At 35.6% G+C, this 25,721-nt stretch overlaps 1 protein-coding gene across 1 annotated transcript in view; it reads right to left on the bottom strand.

Annotated features, from left to right (window-relative positions):
• The window catches only part of LOC145991870 (uncharacterized), a 169,722-nt gene that overhangs the window by 107,532 nt on the left and 36,469 nt on the right, over positions 1-25,721 (bottom strand). The window contains exons 16-22 of the mRNA XM_083127906.1: positions 25,311-25,352; positions 24,836-24,868; positions 18,661-18,681; positions 17,598-17,642; positions 15,116-15,157; positions 10,858-11,022; positions 7,623-7,832 (exon numbers count right to left, since the gene is read on the bottom strand). Coding sequence (XP_082984032.1) covers positions 7,623-7,832; positions 10,858-11,022; positions 15,116-15,157; positions 17,598-17,642; positions 18,661-18,681; positions 24,836-24,868; positions 25,311-25,352 — 558 coding nt within the window. The remainder of the gene's footprint in view (positions 1-7,622; positions 7,833-10,857; positions 11,023-15,115; positions 15,158-17,597; positions 17,643-18,660; positions 18,682-24,835; positions 24,869-25,310; positions 25,353-25,721) is intronic.

The raw sequence follows: 25,721 nt of genomic DNA on the forward strand, positions 1-25,721 counted from the left end.
TCTTCTTTACCAACAGGCATATTCAAGAAAGGGTAGAATAATTTAGAAACTAAAAATAAATTGCCAATTCCGTAAGAGAAAATGCAATCACGTCCTGAGCTATATAAAAATAACAAATTTCAGTGAATGCATGAACATACATGTGTGATAAGTTGATAAACAGGAAGGTGTAATGTGCTATGAAGCTAAGATAGTTAGGTTTGAACCCTAAGCCGCACGTCAAGCTAACTTTGCAGCAGGTTTTATGTATCAATCTGCACGAGAACTGAGCTCAGAATCTTCCGTGCCAGTCTTTCCTCAACCGCCGAGCTGCGAACATCGCAGACACTGAGAAAATCCACAGTATTGCCAACCGCACAACACATCAAAACCTGCATGCATGTGAAGCGGAATGTATTTTTGCTTCTCTTTGTCTCCTGAAACATAAAATTTTAAAACTACTTTCTGCACATAGATTATTTAATAAATGTGTCATTACTTAATATAAGTGCGAAATATCTTCAAAACATGAGAGCATGTGTGTATATTTCAAGCACGCAAAAAGAAAAATAAACAAAGATAAAAGTAAACAACGATAGGCTTCTCTTGAATTTAATGACAAATTATTGTTTTTGGTTTAGGAAGAAATACATTTATGAAAAACTTGGTTGCTTCGTTCGCAATACACCCGTTACTGTAAGACACATGCACTTCAAGTTATACCACCAAAAAAGACATGATTTGTTATTGGTGATATATACAATCAGGTGCATTGTCTGTTGCTATTACTTTGGTTTCAATTTATGAATCATTTCACTAAACCAGGATTCAAATATTGGTCTGTCTATTTCTTGCTGATAATCACCCTTCCCTTTCTTTGCACGGCACAGTAAATATGCACCTTCAACAAAGCTTTCGTCACCAGTGGGTGAAACAATAAGCCTCCCCTTCCCCTCTCCCTTTCTAGTCTGTTTCTTCAGCCCTGGCGGTGGTTTTGCATGGTGGTATCCTTCAATGTTTGATTCAATGTACACCCTCCTCCCCCCACCAAGTAAAAGCACCTCTCGTCCAAATAATAGACATGCTAAACTCAAACTGCAAATTCATTCAACACCCGTGATACAGTTCATGCGCACATTGACGGCAAATCACCTCACGCTCTGTTTTACTTTGATCTTGTTGCCGCAAGGAGGACTATGCATTTAAAACAACTTGTTTGACTTTGAAGAGCATTTCCCTTTGGATGAAGTCCAAAATAACACTCTAGTAAAACTGCACGCTGAACAGGAGATTCAGCCATTCTTGCCGCTGTATAGCACGATTATTAATCACAACAAACATAGGGTTAAAATAGTTGGATGTGCAACACTGGTATCACGGATTACACACACTCAGCAACGCATTCAGTCTTGCTCGACTAGCTCTTGGGCTTCAGCGATTCTTCAGCACAATAGAGATCATAGTTGGCAAATCTGCGGATCCAAGTTCGTCTGCACAGTGATTGCAACCGATCAAGTTCATGCCTGCCAATGGATATATTATCTTGTCGGTATTTTACAAATTAAATAACTGGTTTCTTGCAAGTATGCAGTTGATATCGCAATAGATCCCATCTCAGTGGAACTATATTCTTGCACGCATGATTGGATCTACATATGCGAAAACCTGCTGAAAACTTAACTTGATGCTTGGCTCAGGTAAGCGATGGTTGTGTTTGTTCCATCACCTATTCTATAAGTTTATCCTCATTATTGTGATTAACTCAAGTAGTAGATAGCACCATAAAATAATATAATAGAAGAAATGGATTTTTTTTAAAAATATCCTCATCATAAAATGGTATTAAGCTGGTAATGCTTCTATGTAATATACAGGGTGTCCATTAAGTCTCACCCCACCCTGGGTATTGTGAGAATGGCTGTATATAGGAAGAAATGGTGAAACAAGTATTCCATGATGTTCAGGGGGGAAACGTTTTGAGTGCAATCATTCCCTACCTGGGCCCCCCACAAGGAGGTAGGCTGGGGACCACTCAATTTTTTAAAATAGCAAGGGGGGGTCGAAGAATATGTCGTTTGAAATGTCTTATCATAACAACAGCAAATCAGGGGTCTCTACGTAGCTCCAATTGACAATGGCGTGAAATCAAATGTGGAACATGACCAGCATTGGACAGGACTCCAACTCCTACAGTAGTAATCCTAGAAAACAGTGGGAGCTGGAAAAATGTTCCTACACTGTAGCATGATTTGGAGATATCCTAGCAGTGTCCACAAATATGTACACCCACCCCCTTCCAAAGAGATGGCAAGATCTGTACACAAAACCACAACATGCACAATTGCAACTCAAAGCAAATGGTGAAAGAGGCACGTAGTTACATGTGCAATGTCAACTGAAGGCAAATGGGGAAGGGGGGGGGGGGGGTTACAAGATGTTACAACACGTGCAGCACTAAAAGTCAAATTGAGCTTACCTACTATTTACAGAAGATGTTCGAAATGAGCCCCATTCACTTCTTGGCAGTAGAACAGACGAGTATGAAATGCACGTCGCACATTGCTGAACATTTCTGCTGAAATGTCTCTACAGGCTGCTATTATTCTTTGTTGGAGATCAGCAAGATTACTAGGTTATGTTTTGTACACAACAGATTTAAGGTGTCCCCAACGGAAAAAATCGTTCGGAGACAAATCAGGCAATCTCGCAGGCCATTCGATGGTACCATGACAGCTTATCCACCTATTGGAATAATGTTAATTCAAGTACTCGCGTACGTCCTGGCTGTAGTGTGCAGGACATCCATCTTACTGAAAAACGATATTGTCCGCATCAAATTCAGGCACACCATTGACATAGACCGAGTTTTCTACAAGGTCCGTTACCAAGGGATCCACTGTCTCACGTACAATTTGCAGGTACAGATTAGTTTAAATTGCCATTAAGAAATAGGGGTACAATTATGTGGTTTCTTAAATACCTGCCCACACATTAACCTTCTCAGGTCTTTGCGTATGGCCTTCCCTCACAACATGGGGATTAACATCTGCCCATACTCGAACATTGTGTTTATTAACACAGCCATTTAGGTAAAAAAGAACTTTCGTCACTGAAACAGATGTTGTGTAAGAAGTTCTCGTTGTTAGCAATCCTGTTGCACATAATTTCGCAAAACTCAATTCGTCTACCGAAATCATCATCTCCTAGTTCTTGCTTTATCTGCATTTTGTAAGGATGAAATTTGTGTAATTTTAACACCTTACTGTTAGAACTCCGTGGAATGTTACTTGCTTCTTCTATTTGTCTGAGAGACGTTTCAGGGTTTACAGTTACGTGTCCTATAACTTCGAACACTGTTGCCTCATCTATGTGAGGTCGTCCTGGATGTCATCTGTCATTGACGTTTTGCGTTTCACGGAATTTTTTCATTAGGTCTGAAACATACTTATGGTCAATACTAGGGCGTTGGGGATACAATTCGTTAAATCATCTAGCAGTGCCACGGTAGTTTCTGCCACATTCACCGAAAATAAAGATAATTTCCACTTTGTCTGCGCCAGAACGTGCCCTTTCGGCACCATTCATTTTTCTCATCGTTGCAAACACTTTAACCACCAATACACACACACAAACAGAACCACGGTAACGGAAGATACAGGAAACACGTTAGTAGAACACAGTGTGTATGACACTACAACTTTTCTACGTCCAGTATTTCAAAGTCACTTTAAACTTTTGCGATCCAGTCTGTTTGCTTACGAGAACACAAGTCCTCTCCTGTTGAATCTTCATCGCAGTAGTAACACTGATTACTTGGTCTGGTTCGATACTCCGTCTGCATTCTCCTTCAAACAAGTGAATGGGGCTCATTTCGAACATCTTCTGTAAATAGTAGGTAAGCTCAATTTGATTTTTAGTGGTGTACGTGTTGTAACATCTTGTAACCCCCCATTTGCCTTCAGTTGACATTGTACATGTAACTACGTGCCTCCTTCACCATTTGCCTTGAGTTGCGATTGTGCATGTCAGTTCGTGTCCTCCTGGTAGCAATCTCAGGGGGTGCGATGATATGCAGTTTTGTGTACGGACGCTATCCATTTCTTGCAGGGGGGGGGGGTGTACATATTTGTAGGCACTGCTAGGATATCTCCAAATCATGCTACAGTGTAGGAACATTTTTCCAGCTCCCACTGTTGTCTAGGATTATTACTGTCTGAGTTGGAGTCCTGTTCAATGCTGGTCATGTTCCACATTTGATTTCACTCCATTGTCAATTGGAGCTACGTAGAGACCCCAGATTTGCTGTATTATTGTTGTTATGATAAGACCTTTCAAACGACATATTCTTCGACCCCCTTGCTATTTCAAAAAATTGAGTCGACCCCAGCCTACTACCTCTTTGTGGGGGGGCCCAGGTAGGGAATGGTTGGCCTCAAAACGTTTCCCCCTGAACATCATGGAATACGTGTTTTGCCATTTCTTCCTATTTACAGCGATTCTCACAATACCCAGGGTGAGATGAGACTTTATGGACACTCCTATTTTAAGTCGGGCAATGCAAGGCTAAAATATAGAAAATATTTAGTTTGGATAAATACTTAAAGAAAAATTAAACAAATAAAACATGTACTTTAATCTAATACTATTTTGCTGCTTTTTTTGTATTTCTAATAAAGTATCAATGTAAATAATTTAATTTACATTATACAAATAGTGGATGCACTAATATGTACATTTTGATGATACCCATGTTAAGTTTACTGATGACACACTGACAAGGTTATATTGGTCGGTATTACTAGAACACCAATTAATATGCACGATTGCTAATGCAAACTAAATTTTAAAAATAAATAATAATTACCGTATTTACTCATGAATAATGCACACTTTTTTTTCCAAAATTTTTGCCTCCAAAAACCGTGGTGCATATTATGCTCAGAATAATTCAGACAGCCAACATTAAAACCACGCATGTTTTCACTATGTTGCTGCATATAACATATATATATATAGTGAACACATAGTGAAAACATGCGTGGTTTTAATGTTGGCTGTCTGAATTATTCTGAGCATAATATGCACCACGGTTTTTGGAGGCAAAAATTTTGGAAAAAAAAGTGTGCATTATTCATGAGTAAATACGGTAATTAACATTAAACCACGCATGTTTTCACTATGTTGCTGCATATAACATATATATATATATATATATATATATATATATATATATATATATATATATATATATATATATAGACACACACAGTGAGTCACATAATTATTCGGACACACAGTAAATTTCTAACGTTTAAGAGCCGGAAGGGAGTGAAATCTGTGTACAGCGTTGAAGTTGGTTTTCGTTTAAAAAATGTCATGTTTAGCACAAAATTGGACGATAAAAAGTTAAAAAACGAACATCAGCAACAATATAACGAAGGATGAATCCCTACCATTGCAAAAATAGTGCCACAAAATTATTCGGACACATAGTAAATGTTAACGTAAATTTGCGATACAGTGACAATTTCGATTTACGGATTGATTGATGTATGTATACTCTGTTCATATATATTAACTCTGGTTTCCTGTAGGTTTCTATAGCAATTACGATCGCATTTTGTTTAACAAAGTTGTGATATAAGAACATTTTCTATGTAGAAATGGGGCAAAGAGGAAAGGAAAGTTCATTTGAACAATGTCAGTTAGTGATATGGCACCACGCTAAGGGTAAAACTTACCGTGCAATTGCCTCAATGTTGAAAATGAAAAAAAAGTACAGTTGCAGATATTGTTAAGCGATTTAAAGATGAAGACAGGATCGAGTCCCACGGTCTCACAGGGAGACCAAGAATTTTTCCCCCAGAGAAGAGACAGTAATCGTGAGGAAAATTAAAAAACAAAAACAAAGATGAGTGCTCCAATGGTGTGTGCTGAGGTAGCTGAGGAGTGTGGAAAGCATAGCCATCCTGAAACTATACGAAGAGTGCTCAGAAGGGCAAACTATCATGGTCGTGTAGCCAGGAGAAAGCCATTTGTAAGTAAGCTAAACAGGACAAAAAGACTGATGTTCACAAAGGAACACTTAGGAAAGGATCAGACATGGTGGAATCGGGTAATTTTCACTGACGAGAGTAAATTCAATATTTGTGAGTCAGATGGGAGGGTAACAGTGTGGCGTAAACCAAATGAGGAGCACCGAGGGAAAAATTTGCAAGCAACAGTGAAGCACGGGGGTGGTCACGTAATGGTTTGGGGCTGCATGTCAGCCCAAGGCATTGGTAAATTGGCTTTCATCGAACAGACAATGGACAGGTACCGTTACCTTGACATTCTGAAGTCAAATCTAAAAACTAGTGCTGAAATGATGGGCATTCTTTGTAACTTTATGTTTTATCAAGATAATGACCCGAAGCACACTTCCCGCATAGTACAAGAATGGTTATTGTACAACTGCCCAAAAGTGCTCCTTCCTCCACCGCAGTCTCCAGACTTGAACGTCATTGAGCACCTCTGGTGTAAGTTGGAAAAAGAAGTGAGGAAAACACCTAACCTCGAAGACAGACCTCAAGGAGAGACTTCAACATGAATGGGCCAACATATCGCCAGTGTACACCAGAAAATTGGTAGAAAGTATGCCAAATCGTTTATCCGAGATGTTAAAAATGAAAGGGATGCCTACCAGATACTGACATTTCTGTTCGTTGCTTTTCAAGCGTGTTTTCCTGTTTCTCCTTCCATGTGTCCGAATAATTTTGTTTAACCCACAAAATTATTTGTTTTGTTTAATGAAAACATTTACTAATATATTATATTAAACATAATTGAAGATAATTAACAGTGTGCTCATATTGTGTTTTGTTTGTTAAATAAATATTAAATATTTTTCATCGTATTATATCACGACTACGTCAGTAAATATTCAGAAATCTTATCTGTCCGAATAATTATGTGACCGTATATATATCAACAGCTGCAAATACAAATTACCAGGTTGGATTTCTTTAGTAATAATAATTTTAAAAAAATACATTATAAAAGTGAAATGGCCATTTTCCATGATTTTCCACTTTGTAAGCGAACATTTTGCGACACCGTGCCATTCTAGCAGAATTTGTGCATGCACCTCCCATTGCATGTGATGCGTATCAGCAGTACTTGTTGGGTAAGAAATAATAGAAAATAACTTCCTTAGCACTGCAAATGCATAATGTAATTTTGATCTCGCTTCCTTGTACTACAGAATAAACAAGGTGGTTACAGAAGAGAAAGCTTTAAGAAGCTAAAAACAGTGGAGGCAGAGAGGGAGAGGTGGTGTAGGTTGGTGACTGATTGTATATTTCAAGATGATATTATCCACTTGGTTCACATAGCGACAGGTGACTCATTGATGATGTAATTTGGTCTTGATCGTCATAGCAACAGCTTTACGACCTACAACTAAGAAACCATTTCTTGAATCTGAATTGTACTGCACATTACACATGAGATATAATTGTTTGTTGTTTTTCCCCATCAAAAACCATGGTGCACATTATGCACACGTGCACATTGCATTATGCATGCGTAAATACGGTATTATGTAGTTACAACTTTGTAGTTTCTGTGCTACAGAAAGGCGAAGAAAGCAAAATGTTCCTTACCTGTAGCCACTGCATTTGAACTTGAATGTGCGTCACCGCCTCCTTCGGCTACTGCGTTTGAAGCTGAATTTGCGTTACCGCCTCCCATGGCTAATGAGTTTGAAGTTGAATATGCATCACCACCTCCTTTTGCTAAAGAATTTGCATTTGAATTTGCATCACCACCTCCTGTGGCTATAGCATTTGAATGTGAATGTGCATCACCACCTCCTAGAAAGGGAAATACATTTTTAGTCTGATGTAAATTAAGATCTTGATCAGTGGGTAATTTGTGATTTGTGCTTAGCAAATAAATTAACCATTTTATTAAATAATTAAATTTGCATTGCTATTTTTTTGTAAAATATTTTCTTGTATAATTGTCGACATTAGGGAGCCACGTTAGCTCAGTTGTTAAGGCATCTGACTACCATGGGGAGAGACCCGGGTTCAATTCCCAGCAGGGGAGAACAAAAAATCTTTTTCCACCTGTTCAAGCAGCATCAGTGCCCACCCAGCATCATATAAAGTGGGTACTTGGAGGAAACTCTGTTGGGGTAAAGGCAGCCAGGGGTGTGGTGCTGATCACATCACCCCCACCTTCGGCAGTGATCAAGATAGTGTGGGCCCTAACTCCACTCTCCCTATACGCCATCATTGCATGGCACAAAGCACAGGGGAGCAGTTTACTTTTACTTTACTTCTTTTATAATTGTTGCAAAATATCATAGCTGCAGCAAAAACATTGCAAAAAATTAATACACTTTCTGTCACGGTGGCTCAGCATCTAGCACATTAAGTCTTGATTGACTATGTAGCCTACGAAAGATCAGAGTTCAAATCATGGTATGGGTGTTATATCATTAGTTTTGTCTAAGTGTCACCAAACTCCATGGTGGGGTGGTTAGCACAGCAAGCTTTGATGCCAGGTGTCCCAGGTATGTGCTCTTTGCGAGTTGTGTGATATAACTAGACCTCGGATCTTAGGTTTTTAACCTATTTTTTTCCTTTGCAGGCAAATTAGAAATAACAAGTTATGTCAGTGTTTCGTTAAAAAATGCAACAACTGACAAAGTTTTATAGTGACTAAAATAACCTACAGTCCCATGCGAATTAATCGGAACAAGATATTTTTATGCATGATAGAGTCTCAAACTTGACTATGGTTTCATGATGATGAATCTATGACAAATCGTGTAATTCAAATAATATAACAGAAAGAAGAACATATTAGCTATTAAGAAATATTACGAATATGTAATTTATTTTTCTGAATAGTGTAATTGATGAATTAGGGTATAAGTACAAAAAATACATAAAGTGTGTAGTTATTGTCGTATTTCAATTAATTCGCACGAGACTGTACGTATGTGTGAATTCGCCCACTAATAAATGTACGAACATTGAGAAAATATTTCAAATAAAGTAGGCCAATCAGAAATGAGGTCTACAGTCCCGTGCGAATTAATTGAAATATGACAACAACTACACAAATTATGTGTTGTTTTGTACTTATACCCCAATTCATCAATTACACTTTTCAGAAACAATAAATTACATATTCGTAATATTTCTTAATAGCTAATATGTTCTTCTTTCTGTTATATAATTTGTATTACACGATTTGTCATAGATTCATCATCATGAAACCATAGTAAAGTTTGAGACTCTATCATGCATAAAAATATCTTGTTCCGATTAATTTGGACGGGACTGTATTTTGCTTGTTAGAACCTATTTTAGGTTTATGTACCTAAATTAAACCTTTTTTTAGGTCTTTTATATATATTTTTAGATTTTACAGGATTTTTATATCTCACAGAGGTATTTACTTGGTTCGGTGACCAAACAATTCAATGACTTGCGTGTTTTAAACAACTTTTCTGTCTGTTTCGCTCCTCCCTCCAAGACTATGATGTTTTTCTAAGCTCCAAACAAAACAAAATGTCTGACACCACTGTTACCTGCACACAGTGGTGGCGATTAGAGGGGGCAGTTGCCTTATACTTTTTGCCCCCACACTATGCTAAGCCTTGTCTAAAGAGAAAGAGAACACTTCTTGCACCCCCTCCCTCCCCTTTCCAGTTTTGGCATCCAATCGCCTCTACTGCCTGCAGAGCCCAAAGTGATCCTGCACAGCCCAAACTTGTGATCCACGTGGTCTTGCTCACTTTCGCGTCAGTTCGGTCCTTTCTTGGCATTCACGCCTTGCGAAGTAACATTTCAACATTCAAATTTGCACCACTGACTATGTTTCCGTTGAAAGATAATTAAAATAAAATCATCTGATTGTACTTTTTTTTCCCTTCATGTTTTACCAGAATTCATGCATGATTTCCAGAGCCAGTAATTCTCGCAAAATTCCCGGAATTCAAAGAATTCCAAGTGAGTAGCCACCCTGATATTGTGCAGCCAATTTACATACTAATTCATTTTTCATGTCAACAAGTAACTTTTGCTAATAGAACAAGTATAGTATCGCAATAATTTGTTGATAATTTTGAAAATGATTCATACAAATGAAGATTTCATTAGGAAATTAATATTTGGTTGTTACATATACCTACTAAAATTTCTTACGGTTCTTGTGATTTTTCTTAACGATTGTATCTGACCAGCACTTATCAGGAATTTTGTACCATTTAAGTTTTTTGGAACCTACTTCAGGATTTTTCGAGCCTAATTTAATATTTTTAGAACTTATTTCAGAATTTTTAGGACCTATTTTAGGATTTTTAGAATCCATTTTAAGATTATTTAGAGCCTATTTTAGGATTTTAGAACCTACTTTAAGATTTTAGAACCAATTTTAGGATTTTTAGAGCTTATTTTAGGAACCTAGAAGCACACATTTTAGAACCAAAAAATCCGAGGTCTAGATATAACTCATTAAAGGCACAAGGAACACTTTCCATGTCCAGCAAGATGCATGGACCTGAAACTGCTCCTTTTCCCACTGACCTTTCCATGTGGAATGCTAGAGTAAGAAATGTCTTTGCACTGGGTGGTTGTAGGAGGGGGAGAAAACTTAGTTTTACTTTATTTGTTCTCTTGAGAATATTAAACTGCCAATGGTGTAGAAAAACACATGAACAGGAAGAGCACAGCTTGTAGATTTAGGTTTGTGTTAGGAAAAGTCGAAACTTCCATTTGATTAGCTGTAACTTGAAGTTGAAGTTATTTGTTCATGAGGAATATGTGGGAGTCTATAAATAATTTAATTAATCATATTTTTTACAGAACATATCTTGCTTACCTAGAGCTGCAGCATTTGATTGGGAGTTAGCATTTCCACCACCTGCGGCTAGGGCATTTGAGTGAGAGTTAGCATTTCCACCACCTGCTGCTATAGCAGTTCCCTTAGAATTAGCATTACCACCACCCAAAGCCGCAGCAGTTGATCCAGAAACAGCATTTCCACCTAACAACGGAAGAGGTACATACCAAAATCATAATGAAAACATGAAACAGCACAAGTGCAGGCAACATGTGTCTCATACATCATTCATATGCTATTTGTAGGCTAACAGCCATAAACACAATACATATTTTACTTTGATATTGCTACATCTCTACTGAAAGTGGATGAATGATGATCACAATTTGGTGTGAACTGAAAAATACAACGGAAAACTTGTGCTGAGGTTGGGATTCAAATTCAGAACATTCAATGACAAGAGTGTGAGCAAGTAGTCAACATGCTCAGCCAGAGAGTTAGCATAAGAATAATGAATTATAAATTGCAATAATGGATGAAATACATCTAACTGAGACAAAATCTGACTTTAGTAGATTTTCTCGAAGGAAGAAAATGTCAAGAGCAACTTTTAAAACTAAATTAAAATATATCTTATATATCCAAAGTTTGATTACAATATGTTTAAAATTCTATCATACTGAAATATGTTGTTTGATTTTTCTCAAATGTAAATCTGGATCAATACTCGAAGATATCCAGATATTATAAAATCAATAACATACAGGAAATCACAATTTTTGTCATCTTGAGATGAAACAACTGATTTTGCTCATTTAACCAAGCCAGTAGTCCAAAGTATCTAGATGCTACAAAATTTTCAGCTCAAAAGTTACTGCAGTTAGATCAGTCACATTTGTGACCTACCTTCAATCTGCTCTTACTCAGGGGTTTCGCCAGAATTTGCCATCATGCGGGGGATGTAAGTTTGTATTTATAAAAGTGTAAAGGCAAATTTAGAGCATAATTGCCATAAATTTAGCCTTCTTAAAAAAAAATTAGGGAGCATAGAAGTATTTTTCGAGGGTGTTAGTGGTGGATAAATAACCACTGCCTTTACCCATCTTAAACCACTGGTCACATTTGAATTTTTTATTATCAAGTTGCAGTCAGGAGTAATATTCTAAAACTTCTAATAGTTTCATTCTTGAAGTACTCAAAAATGTAGTTCAAGCAGTTGTGAAAATATACTCAAATTTTAGAGGGCATACAACAGAAGGCAAATAAGTTCTTCATCCACAATCTAGAAAACACATTGACCAATTTTATTCTGATGTAAAACCAGACGAGTCCTCGAAGGTATATAGCTGCCACAAAAATTCTAGCTGAAAGGCTCTATATATATGGCAGTAATCATGTTAACAAAGTTGGAATTCATAACCACACTGCCCTCTTTCCTTCATATTTCCCATCCCCTTTTAAACCAGTAATTTCATTTTATTGTTTTTATTACCAAATTATTAGAAGCATGCATATTTCGTTTTTGATGAAAACACGAAATGTGAAATAACACATTGTAATGTTAAATTTTCATGATTCTGAAAGGTTGGTTGATTTAGCGTTTTAAGTCCACTTTATGCACAGCAAGGCTAATTGGGACTGGACCAACAGTTTTTAAAGTGGAATCCAAACCACTATGTGCCTTCACCGGGGTTTCTGAAAGGTGTGAGGTAAATTTTCCTACCCTGTCTTGTCACGAAATGATGTGAATTGAACTACAAAATGCAAAATAAACTCAAACACGAAATTTAGAGTTTGCATACTGATGCGACACTTTCTGAAGTTTGAATTATCCTGTGAGATATGCAATTCACGGAAAATTAATTAATTCTGGTGTAAATATTTGAGATACAAAAATGGACCCCCTTATACAGGAATGAACTTAATACTCCTGTGCTGTTAGAAGGAATATGTTTATTCTGTGTAATAAGTGGAGTTTTTTAATCAAATTTAAGATTATTTTCACAACTTTTAAATCAAACTGTTATTTTATATACTGCTTGATCCGATTTTTTACCGCTATAACATCGACATTTTATTTTATTTACTGCTTTTGAACTTGAAATCAAATCTGTTGTGTAATAAAATTTTGCTTTTTATATTTACCGAAAATATGTACCTCTACAAATTATAGCCAAAGTAATGGCCTAAAAGTCCTATCAACTTCATTGCTTAAACTACAAAAGTGTTTCAAACAGAGTGGAAATTTTGGCTGCCTTGACACAACATAAAAACAAAATTGATGCCAATACTACAATACTTCTTTCAAGCAGTAGGTTGTTTTTTTTGTTGTTTTTTTTGTAATTATTTTGAGAATTGTACATATTGTACGTAATTTGAACATTTCCTGATATTTTACTTAGTCTAACAATGAAGGAAATAATGAAAAAAGCAACGAAGAAAGCGGTTAGTTGATTAAATTGTTAAGCTTTATTTTCTTTATTGCCTTCCGCTATTGTTTAGTTACCTTTGTTTGGTCTGATGTATAGTTCAATTGTTACATTTGTTTAGGGATTGATTTCATAACCTCGCTGATGTGGTTTCTTCTTCAGTTTCATCTCTGCACACCTTCTTCTCATTGTTCGTTCCGATACCTTTTTCCAGATTTCACCACTCCAAATGTCAGCTAATCAATTTTCTATCATCCCTGGGTGTTGTAACCCGTTTCCTTCCACTGTCTTTTCTATGGTCTGTACTTCCAGTCTCTGTATTCCGCCAAACAACATTTGTGACAGATTTTGGATGAATATAAAATCTTCGTGAAATTTCTTTCTTGGACACATTATCCTCTAACATTTGAAGTATCCTTCCTTGCTTTCTTGGACTAAGATCTGTAACACCCTGCTTTCTACCCATTTCGATTTACTGTACTTTGTGTGAGCAAGAAGGAAGACTTCTGATCAAGAAACGTTTCAGCGAGGTTATAAAACCAATCCCTAAACAAATGTAACGATTGAACTATACATCAGACCAAACAAAGGTAACTAAACAATAATGGAAGGCAATAAAGGCCATAAAGCTTAACAATTTAATCAACTAAATCATTATTACCTTCATTGTTAGAGTAAGTAAAATATCAGAAAATGTTAAAATTACGTACAGTATGTACAATTGTTAAAATAATTAAAAAAAAAAAACACTGCTTGAAATAAAATATTAGATTTTATCACTAGGGGGCGATTCTCTTTGCCACGGAGTGTATTACCAGTTTCCAGTGATCCTGTGTTATATACTTAAATATTGTAACAATCTAAATTTGGTAACAACATATACAAATATACAAGTTCCAGGTACTCCGTTGCAGTTCACAAGAGTTTGCTTTAAGAATGCTTTAGAGTCAAAAAGAATGAAACAATAATGTGACAAAATGGAAAATTATCAGGAGAAGGCTTATTGTGAAGGATGCTACGTAAGTGGAAGTCCTGCCAATACTTGCCAGTGACTACTGGTTCCAACAACAGAGTATTGCAATTGCTACCAGAATTATACCTGCAGATGTGATGGTGCTGTCCTATTTATGGCAAGAACCCTATAATCGCCTGGGTTTTTCTGAATGTTTGCTAATTGTGATGTTAATAAAACTTCCGAAGTCTATTGATACATTATGTCCCGTACCGTGGCTGTGCGGTCTAAGGTGTCTTGCCTTGGGCTCAGACTATGGGATGCATGCAGGTTCGAGTCTCCAGGAAGAAGCGTAACAACTTTTCTAATGAGATTTCAGCCTGGGTATGGGACCGGTGGTCACCCACCATCGTGAAGAAATTGGGGAGCTGGGAATGAGTAGCGTAACATGGTTATGGAAACCTACAACGATGACTGGGGGTTCATCGTGCTGACCACATGTCACTCCTTAACTGGTTGGATGATTTCCCACCTTGGGTTAGTGAGTGAGTAGGATCAGGTGGGAGTGAGGGTGGCAGTCAGTAGTTAGGCCTAGGCCCTCAATGGGCTGTTGCGCCATGGGGTTATTTTATTTATTGATACCTTATGCATTTATACAAACTTTTATACAAAATGTGCAAAGTTGTTTTGTTCCTTTCCACTTGCCGTGTATTAAACCTGAAAGTAGCATTCTTAACACTAGGCTTTTTCATGTACAATTAAACCTAGTGGTGAAAACTGCATTTGAGGGCTAAGCAGCACAAGCTAGAAAACCCCAAGCGCCTCCCCTTATTTTCAACATATAACAACTTTTACATAACCTTTTATACTCTTCACATGAATAGACACTTTGATGGTGAGTGCATTAGGTACTCACCACCAGCTGCTATAGCAGTTCCTTTGGAATGGGCACTTCCACCTACAAAAAAAAATCAACAGTTAATTATTACTCAGTTATGTTATTGGTACAGAACATGGAAATCATGTAGCAATATAAAAATTGAAGGATCAGAGGACAAAACAAATTAAGTCAAAACTTGTCAAACTCCAAAAAAAATTAACTTTTAATTTCAAAATGTTACTGAACATGTAAATGAAAAGGTACAAGAAACATATACCTTGATGAAAAGTGTCAAATGCATGAAACGAAAGAAATTCTATGTAGTACAAGTTCTGTGTGTGCATAATTTAATAAAATGAACATCTCTACGCTGGGAGGAACCAGGCAACGTCGATGTCTACAGTGTTTCAAAAGTACAGATCCCATTGCGGTAGCCCTAGTGGAGATGATTCCACGCAGGCAAAACAGCAGGAGCAAAAAAATCAGGCAAAGCCAGGCTGGCCCAATAGCTCTGTGGTAGAGTAATGGCAGGGTATGCCAGAGACCCGGGTTTGTGTCCTGGTGTAGTCTGCATTTTTCACTGAAAATTCTACATAATACATCTCCTGTGTGTGTTTAATTTAATGAAAGAAAGCATGTTATAAAGTCCAGTACAGCATCAACATGGGAGAAAATGACACCACTACCTCATTTACAACAGAAAATTGACTTAACTGTTCGTTTTTTTCCAATGACCCTTCAATTATAAATAGCTGTTAAAGAGAATACATGTCATTTATTCGACAGCATTAATACCATATCATTGAAGAGGCTCAGGAGTAAATAGCGATAGAAAATTTGCCTACCATTATATTTGTTAACAAACCCCACAGGACTAAGGCCTGCCAAGTGTTTTTTCATTGGGTAATACTTGGTCTGAGAATTGCATCCAAATGCCACAGTTACTTGGCTCTCAAGAATGGAGTACATTAATATTGCTTTCGAGTAGCTCCCTTTTGGAGCTTCCACTAGTAAATAAAATAAATAAATAAATGAGCCACATATTTATGGTAAATAATAGATCAAGATTTCAGTGCAACTGGGCATATTTTGAGATCAAAAGTGGTATATAATATGACATTTTGATGTTAAAATGGTTAATATAATCCTACATTTGATTGAAAAACTATACTTATAACACAAACATTTCTCTTCTAATAGTGCGCTTATATAGTTGTAAGAGCAAATACATGACAGAGCATGGTTTTCTGTCATGAGTACTATTAAACTGCTCACTTGTAAACTTGGCCCAATATTCTCGAGTGGAATTAGCTTCTTTTCCCAAGTAACCACAACAGTTAGGCCAACGTCAGTTTTTACGTAGGAAAGGTTGGGTTTACGTTGGTTGGCAAATTGATGTTGATCTTACGTTGGGCCAACGGTGGTTGCCAATATTGGCCCAATCATAGAAAAGTGAGTCAAAATCAGTTTTAAAAACAACTTTTTCCTGTTAAACAACTTTCAGGAGTGTGCTGTAAATTCTAGAGTGTAAACTAAGTGACATGTAACAGTGTTGCTTTTCGAATATTTCAGTCACAGCACATACTCGAAATATAATATATTTTTAATGAAAGTAGAAGCTATTTTTAACTTGTAGTCACTCGCCAGTTTTTTGCCAGCCCCCATGGATGTGTTGGTAATTGCTTATTGTTTGTCTCTTTAGCAGTAGTAGAAGAGCATTCTTACAGGTATTATTATGAAGGTAGTTATGTGCAGACTAAATTCCAGGAAAGGTGTAAAACTAAGTAAACTGTAGAAAATGTTTGTGCTACCACTTGGAGGTACAGTGCCTTGAAAACAATCATACCAAGTAACTGAGAAAGTGCTGTGTATATTTTTATTTTCATAAAAAAATAGTACTATTGTTTACATTTGGCCTCACAATAAATTATGTATATATCTGAACACAAACCTATCCATTCTTTAGTTTTCAGTATGTTGGCCCAACATAAAAACCACACATTGACCCAATCTAAAAACCACACATTGACCCAATCTAAAAACCACACATTGGCCCAAAGTAAAAACCATGCTTTGGGCCAACGTAAAAACCACTTTTGAGCCAATGTAAAAATCACGCTTTGAGCCAATGTAAAAACATGCTTTGAGCCAATGTAAAAAACATGCTTTGAGCCAATGTAAAAACCACACTTTGGGCCAACGTAAAAACCATGCTTTGGGCCAACGTAAAAACCACACTTTGGGCCAACGTAAAAACCACTCTTTGAGCCAACGTTGGAACCATGGCCAAAATTACCGTTGCCCAACGGTATGCCTTTACGTTGGGCCAACCATTTTCAGTACGGTTGGGCCAACCACTTTTGGTTACTTGGGTTGAAAGAACAAGGCACTTGGATGTTTCTAATGTTTTTGACACTCCCCCATTTTGTTCTACTTTTCTGCCAAATGTTTCTGAGCCAATCAATTATTGCATGCTAATTGGATATTTCTCAACATTACTCCAAAACAAAATTCTTACCGCCAGCTGCTACTGCTTTTGATTTGGAGACTGCATCACTTCGACCTAAAAAAAATACAAAAAGTATTCACTAATACATCTTATCAAGTTCAATTAGTGTTACAATACATTGTATTATGAATCAATTCTTGTGATTGGTATCAAACCTGTAATATATACCGGATGTTTCAAAATGATTTGAATGATTTCAACTCGTCGTAGTTTATTCATAAATTGTCAAAATAAGATAAAATTTCACATATATGTATTGTAACTGTACAAGTTTAAGTGCCAGTGGTTTTCGTGAAGTTAACTCTCAAATGCTCAATGTGAGCACCCTTCGTTACTCTGCACAAGTCAATACGGTAATGTAATTCCATCCAGACACGTATAAGCATGTTTCAGCATGTTCTCATCAATGTTTTACACTGTAGCATTAATGCAATAGAGTTCTTGGTTGGTGGATCTTTATGAAATTCTGTACGAAACTGACATGGTTTACTCACAACCGAACTACTCTCGTGAAATTGTAAGATGCAAAATGCTTTCTCCTCACCACTGGCAGCCATTTTACAACTGGTCAGCCTGGCACCTGCGTTAGAATTTAGAACTACTGTGACTGTTCCAAAAAAAAAAAAACATAAGTATGTGTTCGAATGTATTTCACAGGATATTCGATTGGTGATAATGTTGTGTTGCTCATGGAACGTGATTTTATTGTTCAAATAACTTTGAAACATGGTGTATACACATAATTAAACCATTTATTTAACCATGTGGCGCAAGTATTAATCAACAAGGATCAGTTGTCACATTATTGTTTGGAAGTTACAGTTAATTGTAATGCAGTGACAAATGCCAGTTACTGTTTTCAAATTACAGTAACTGTAATTAGTTACTTTTTAAATGAGTTACTTTTCAAAATGCATAACTGTAACTATTACTCAGTTACTTCTTGAGCAAAGTAACTTTCCAAAGAATGGTCACAACAACACTCCAATAAATTTAAAACATGATGATTACTTTTAAACACTCCGGTGTTTGTAATATCTAAATCAAACACAAAATTTATAAAACAACTTACCTCCTGAAGCTGGTAATTGAGCTGTTGAAGATAATGAATGACATATTGATATAAGCATACATGAACAAGTTATTGTACCACAGTGCTCTCATAAACATGTAGAAAATGAGTAAATTTATGTTATATTCTCTATCACATACAATAATTATAACAGTTGTATGTTTACAATAGTCTGAACATAGTGAAAGTCCTTATTTCCATGCAGATATACCTTACGAGCTAATGTTGAATTTTTCCTACAGAACTTTTTAATTTATTAAATTACAATTTTGGACAATCTCATGCAACGAAGCTCACAGAAGCATGATGTTATAGCATCACATTTGTTCTTGCTTCCATGTGAAAAGATGCCTCTCAATGTCTAGAACAGTACACAATTTTATACATTAAAATCAAGATAAAAGCACCACACATCGCAAGGACAAAAAGCACAAAAAGGTATCAATGTCTCAATTTGATACCTTTAAGATACCCTATACTTACGTAAATTTCCTAAATGATCGCATAACCACAGCTTGCAATTATTTATAAAAAAACACAAACAAGTCACTACCTATATGTGGTTTAACAGGTTCTTTCCAAAAACCAATTTTTTGGAACTGTTACGAGAAATGGGTCTGAAATGTCAGTGTCAAAGGCGGTAGATAGTGACATGTGTCTTTTACGAAAGAGAAGCTGGTGGCCATGATGCAGTTTTTTTTAATCCTTTGTTTTTTTATCAATTTCACCATTTTCTTTATTGCATTTACAAGGGAGTCAAATGAAAATCTTAATTTGTTTTTGTTTCTTATATAGTAGATTTATGTATGTACAGTTGCACAAGTTTGTTGAATTTTAGCACAGACATGTCGCTGATCTACATATATTTCAACTTTGAGTTAGTGCCTGTGTACCTTAAGAAGAATAAGTCATCGGGGCCCATGTGCAGTCACTTTTGAGCCTCTTCACAGGCCTTTTCACCCATCTGCCTGTGAACTGAGTCCATTGTTGAACTCTCTCCTCCATTGGTAAACTTGATGGTGTGGTAAGCATGTACAGAAATATTGAATTTTTATTTGCCAAGAAATTTCTGTAAGTTTTAGCTGAAGGAGAGCAAGATACCACTCCAATTCACTGGTGCAAGTGTGTATAGGAGGCGCCATCTTCAAAATAACAAAAATGGTGTTTTGAAGCTCACTTGATTAGTGTTGCAGCTTTGAGGTAGTTCTGTAAATAACAGTCGATACCTCATGTAAATTTCAACTGTATACAGTCTACCCTAAATTTTATATTGGACTTTTAAAGCTTTCATTTGACTCTTGTATTATATTCTTTTAGTGTGATTTCTTTGGACTACCACAAACAAGGGTCTGGCAACAGATCCAAAATGGCATTCTTTAGAAAGAACTTGTTAAACGACATGTAAGTCGAGACTTGTATTTTATTTAATTGTTCCTACATTTGTGCGGTGTGACTTGTGGCGCTTCTATCTTAATGCAATGCAGGTATGTACTTTCATTCTTATATTTTCCTTTCTTTTTCTCCCTCTACCCTTGCAACATGCCTTGTGAACTTTTATTTTGCACGAGACAATATTTCTTCCTTTTCATCATGCATAACATTAAGAATAAACTTCTAATAGATGTGTATTATTTTCAAGGAGTGTTCAATCCAGATAAGGGACAATAAAATAGCATTAATAAATAGCTGCCTTAAGCCATCACTACTGTTATTTCAATATCATAATTTCTACAAAATGTGTACAAAATATATTTTTGTTGCCAGTGATGTATTAGCCAAGTTGGGAAGAAAAACAATGATTAAATCTGATGAAATAGTACATGAAACAAAATAACAAAAAGTTTCAATGTCATTGACATAAATTGTAATTAGTTACTACAAAATTCTAGGCAAACAGTGTTTTTTTTTATTGTTGTCACCGTTTCATATTATCACATCAAGCTTCCATCAGATCAAATGCCATCAATAATAGTGTAGGGTAACAGTGAGTTTTGTTCAAAAATAATCGTAAACTGAAAGCATAGCTTTGTGATACTCTTTAAAAAAATACAAGTATAACATAAAACATGACATGGGAGGAATAGGTTCATTTTTACTTGTCGATTTTGTAATTTAACTACATTTGTGTTCCTTGTTACCATAACAAAATAATAGTACTGTTTGCTTGGAACTTTGTATGGCTTAATTCAATATACAGCTAGTTAAATGTTTTAACAACCAATGTATACAATTAAAGAGAACTTAATTCGTGCTTGAAGTGGAATTGTTAGCTGGAGGGATGTTTGCACAAGCCTTGGGACTATTTGGAGGGAAGAAGAGCTTCGCGTATTTTTCCTAGCTGGAGAATAGCATATCCCCTTTTTCCTACTTCAATTTGACCACTGACTTCTATTTTAGTTGAAACATTCTGACAAAAATCTCATGCAAGAGTTCAAATGATTCCTTCGAACTTAATTATCATTAAGTTAGTGCCACAAAATTAGTCAAATTTCAATATTTCTTATGAGATCATAATGCCGCCACCTTTGAAATTTAGTCCTACAGAAGAGATCAATAATTTCTGTAGAGAGGAGAATGATTTTGAATTGCCTGATGGTATGTAGGATCGATGATTGAAGATTTATAACATCTTAATTTGTAATGTTATTAATGTATGTAAATAATTCTTGTTTAACAATTCTTATGTTCCAACAATGTCCCACTGTTGACAGGATTCATTGCATAACTGCCTCTTTTTCTGTTAACTTGACTACATTGTTGTAACTGTAACATTAATCAAACAAGAATAAATATCTGATGAAGGGAAGTGCATGTTCTTCTGAAAGTTACATTGAAAATTGTTGTTATATGCTTGTAAGAACTGTTGTAATATTGGTAATCTAGATTTAGAAGATATTAATTTTTCGAACCATAGTTGAAAAGTTACAACACTCGATTTATACAGGGTCCTTTATTCAGTCCTCCAAGAGGTCCCAAAGTTGGAAACCTTGTAACGGTATAGGACCAGTGTAGCCCCCGTTGAACACACCCCAAGTTCCTTCATGTTAAAGTGCAATACACAAGGAAGAACATTATCTATATTTACAATTTCTTTAAACAAAGTATGAAAAAAGTATGAAGCAGGTCTGAAGTTAAAAATAAAAATGTCTAAAAATATGAAGATGTATGCATTTATATGTGACTCAAATTTGTTGCAACATTCTGAAATCATTTCTGGCTTTTATCACAGGGATTCTAGGGTTGAGATTAGAGTTGGGTGATATATCATCCAGATGATATATTGTGATATTGAAAAAACATCATCCAGGTGATATCAACTAGATGATATATCATCACAATATTTTGGTGATATATATCATGCTGGCTATATATTGTCATGGTATTTTGGATATATATATCTTGTAGGTGATATATTGTCATGATATTTTTGGCGATATATATTGTGTAGGTGATATATCGTCACTATATTTGGTGATATATGGTATATCACGTTGGCAATATATCGTCATGATATTTTGGTGATATATATCATGTCAGCAATATATCATCAAGATATTTATCGTGGAGACGATAAAAATATCGCATCTTATCGTAACAATATTTTCTTGACGATATACCGCGACATCAAATTTCCGATATTGTCCATCCCTAGTTGAGACTGTGGGAGCAGACCTGCTATGAACAAGCCTGCTACTGTGAGCATCCCTGCTGAATTAGGACTGTGCTGGTTCCATGGCTGAACATGCAGATCACCACCAAAATTCCAGAGTTCAAGTCCCAACTTGAGCATGAGTATTCTTTGTGTCCTTTCATTAATAATGTCTAATCTTCATTCTTCCTCATCATCACACAAGAGTGGCAGAAAAGTGATGTAAAATAACAAATACATACAAATATAAATTAGGGCTGTCAATATCATCCCTGCTATCTTTCTATCCTTTCAATTATATTTAATAGGGATGGGGCAGATTAACCGGTACTCTATCTGTATCAGCCGATGTAGGCATATTGGTTCATTGGTAAAATTACAGGTTATTTTACCAATCTGATATGTCGATAAATATCTTATAATTTAGTGCAAAATTCTGCCATTTTGTTATAATTTTTATGTATGATCTCCATGCCTTACTTTTTAAAAAAGTTAAAAATATTTACTGAAGAGGTCAATGAACTATTCAGGTTCTTCAAGGACCATTTAGAATTTTATATAGGATCAGTAGAATATTGGTTATTGTTATCGGCCAAAATTTCAAATCAGCCCATTCCTAATATTTAATGTTTTAATTCGTGCCCTCTCCAAAACAAGAAACTGGAAGTAGTTTTGAATCATCCCAAGAGCAAAGTTATCAGCCACAAGTAAGTACAGACAATTCAACTCCTCCCCCCTCACCCACTTCTGCACCCCTCCTAAACCTTTAGTGGTTATTTGAATGTTAAGAAATTTCAGACCTAAAATGTGATAGAATCTTCAACTATAAAAGGTTGCACTCTCATAGCAATAATCACTGAAGTTGAGCTCCCATAAAAATGTATTCTCTACCAGGGATCGATGATATCGGAAATTTAATATCATAATATATAAAGAAAATATCATCACAGATGATATGATGTGATATTTTTCTGTATCGTGATATTGGTGATATCCATGATATATATTACCAAATATTGTGATGATATATCACTGACATGATATATATTCCTAAAATATTGTGACAATATATCACCAACATGATATATATTTCCAAATATCATGAGGATATATTGCTGACATGATATATATCGCAAAATATTGTGACGATATATCATCTAGTTGATATCACCTGGACAATATTTTTTGAATATTGCAATATACCGTCTGGACAATATATCGCCCAACACAATTCTCTACCATTATATGTATCCAATGCAAAGAGAAAATTAAATCTCTGTGAGTAACTTTTGCCAACATTAGTTCTCTATCAATAGCATAGTTTAGCTATATCAGAGGCTGTCTAAGTCAAATCCTTCTATTATCTGCAGTGATGTGTTCAGGAAGAAGAAGGGGTGTTATGATTATAAGCAAACATTACATTTTTTTTATTAGTCAGTTTTATATCATCTGGTTTCTCTGTCTGGCTTAAAAGAGGAACATGAATTAAGAATATTTGAAAATAAAATTCTTAGAAAAGTATTTGGATTTAAAAGAGAAGAGGAGGCAGATGAGAGTTCATAATTTAGAACGGAACATTTTGTATTCCTATGCAGATATTATTAGAATAATTAAATGAAGTCTTAGGTGGGCAGGCCATGTGGCACGAATGGGAGAGAAGAGAAGAGTTTACACGATTCTTATATGAAAACGAAGATGGAGGGATAATGTTGAGATGTACCTACAGGAAATTGGTGAGGATGGAGAACATTGGATTGATCTCGCCCAGGATAGGGACAGATGGAAGGCTTGACAAGTCTTGTTGCTGCAGCCATAAATTTTCGGGTTTAAGAAGACTACAGAGTAAGTTAGTTAGTCCTATTGCTTGAAATCTTTCCTGCATTTGACATTTTTTAAAGTATGATAAGACAAATCAAGAGGCCATGACCCCCACCAATGCACTCTTGTTCACATCACTGATTATATCTAAGAAGAAAATATTGTATCAGAATCCCTTTATTATTCTTGTAGAAGAAATACACCAAAAGTCGCATAGCTTTTACTCGCTACATATAATAAAATACGTATCTAATAGTTGCATTTGCAAATCATCATTAGCTTGATCATACAATCACAGTAAAGATGTTCATATTTCATGGACACTTTGTGAAGAAATAGTTGTAACAATAAATTCTGTAATATTTTATCAGCTACAAAGATATTTCAGTTTCATCACTAAAGTGATCTACATAGTTAACTATATTTTTCTTAAACAGAAGTTTTCTTGCCTCTCTATATCAACATATATACAAGATTGATGTGTTTATAATTGATAATGTAATATATTAAACATTAAATATCACAGGGACAATGTATATTTTACACTAAATTCAACTAATATTGCTGTAACTAGTATGTTGCGTAACTCACAAATGGACAAATGATTGCAACAAGTGTGATTCCACTTTAGGAGCCTTACAAGCTAGGAAAGTTTGAAAAAGTTACCTGTGATTCATAGGAAACTCAATTTTACTTTTTAATGTATACCTGAACCTACAGGGTCTGCTGCACCTGCACCACCTATAAAATGAAATATGTATAAAATTTACAATCAGATAATACAATATAATAATTTTTTGATGTTATATTAAATGTGTGACATCATAGAAATTAAGGTGTAACACATTTCAAAAAAGGAAATCAATACTAAATTCAAAAATTACTTTACAAGTAAATACCAGCATGTTGTGACGTTGTTATAATCACAGTGTAAAACATTTTATCTACTTCACAATAGAGTGAGTTTTTTGTATCATGGATGTACTAATTTAATTTTCAAGCAAAGCACTCATTTATCTTATTTCAAAATTAATATAAAGTGTAATTACTAATAAGTCCACGAATTTTTCACTAGAATTATATCTAATGTGAACATATAAGATGGGTGCATAAATGTGCTTTGGATTGTATGGATATACCTTGCACAAGTAGAGTTTGACACACTCTATGCAGTCATTCTTACCATATGCTCCATACCCGTTTAAGTAACCAATGCCTCTGCTACCTACAATACAAGAGAAACAAATGAAAATACGATGTCGAGGACTCAGCAAGAAGAAGAAGTTACTTAAATATATTTCTTGAAACTGTTACCTTTTTCTTCAGAATGTACCTGAATTGAAGTTACCCTTTGTAAAGTGTAGGAAATAGTAAAATTAGCTCATTTTCCTGGCACATACCAATGTAAAAATTTATTTTGGAGTAGGGTGACCATACGTCCCATTAGAATCGGGACAGTCCCATTTCGTAGGCATCTCCCAATCATCATGTCAATATTATTAGAAAATCACTGTTTGTCACATTCTATAAAAGTCTAGGAGTTAGCTTGAATATGTATTTTGAGATATTTCATGCTGAAAAAAAAATTGATAGA

Source organism: Lepisma saccharinum, chromosome 8 (genome assembly GCF_977018435.1).
Source record: "Lepisma saccharinum chromosome 8, izLepSacc3.1, whole genome shotgun sequence".
Taxonomy (NCBI): Eukaryota; Metazoa; Arthropoda; class Insecta; order Zygentoma; family Lepismatidae; genus Lepisma; species Lepisma saccharinum.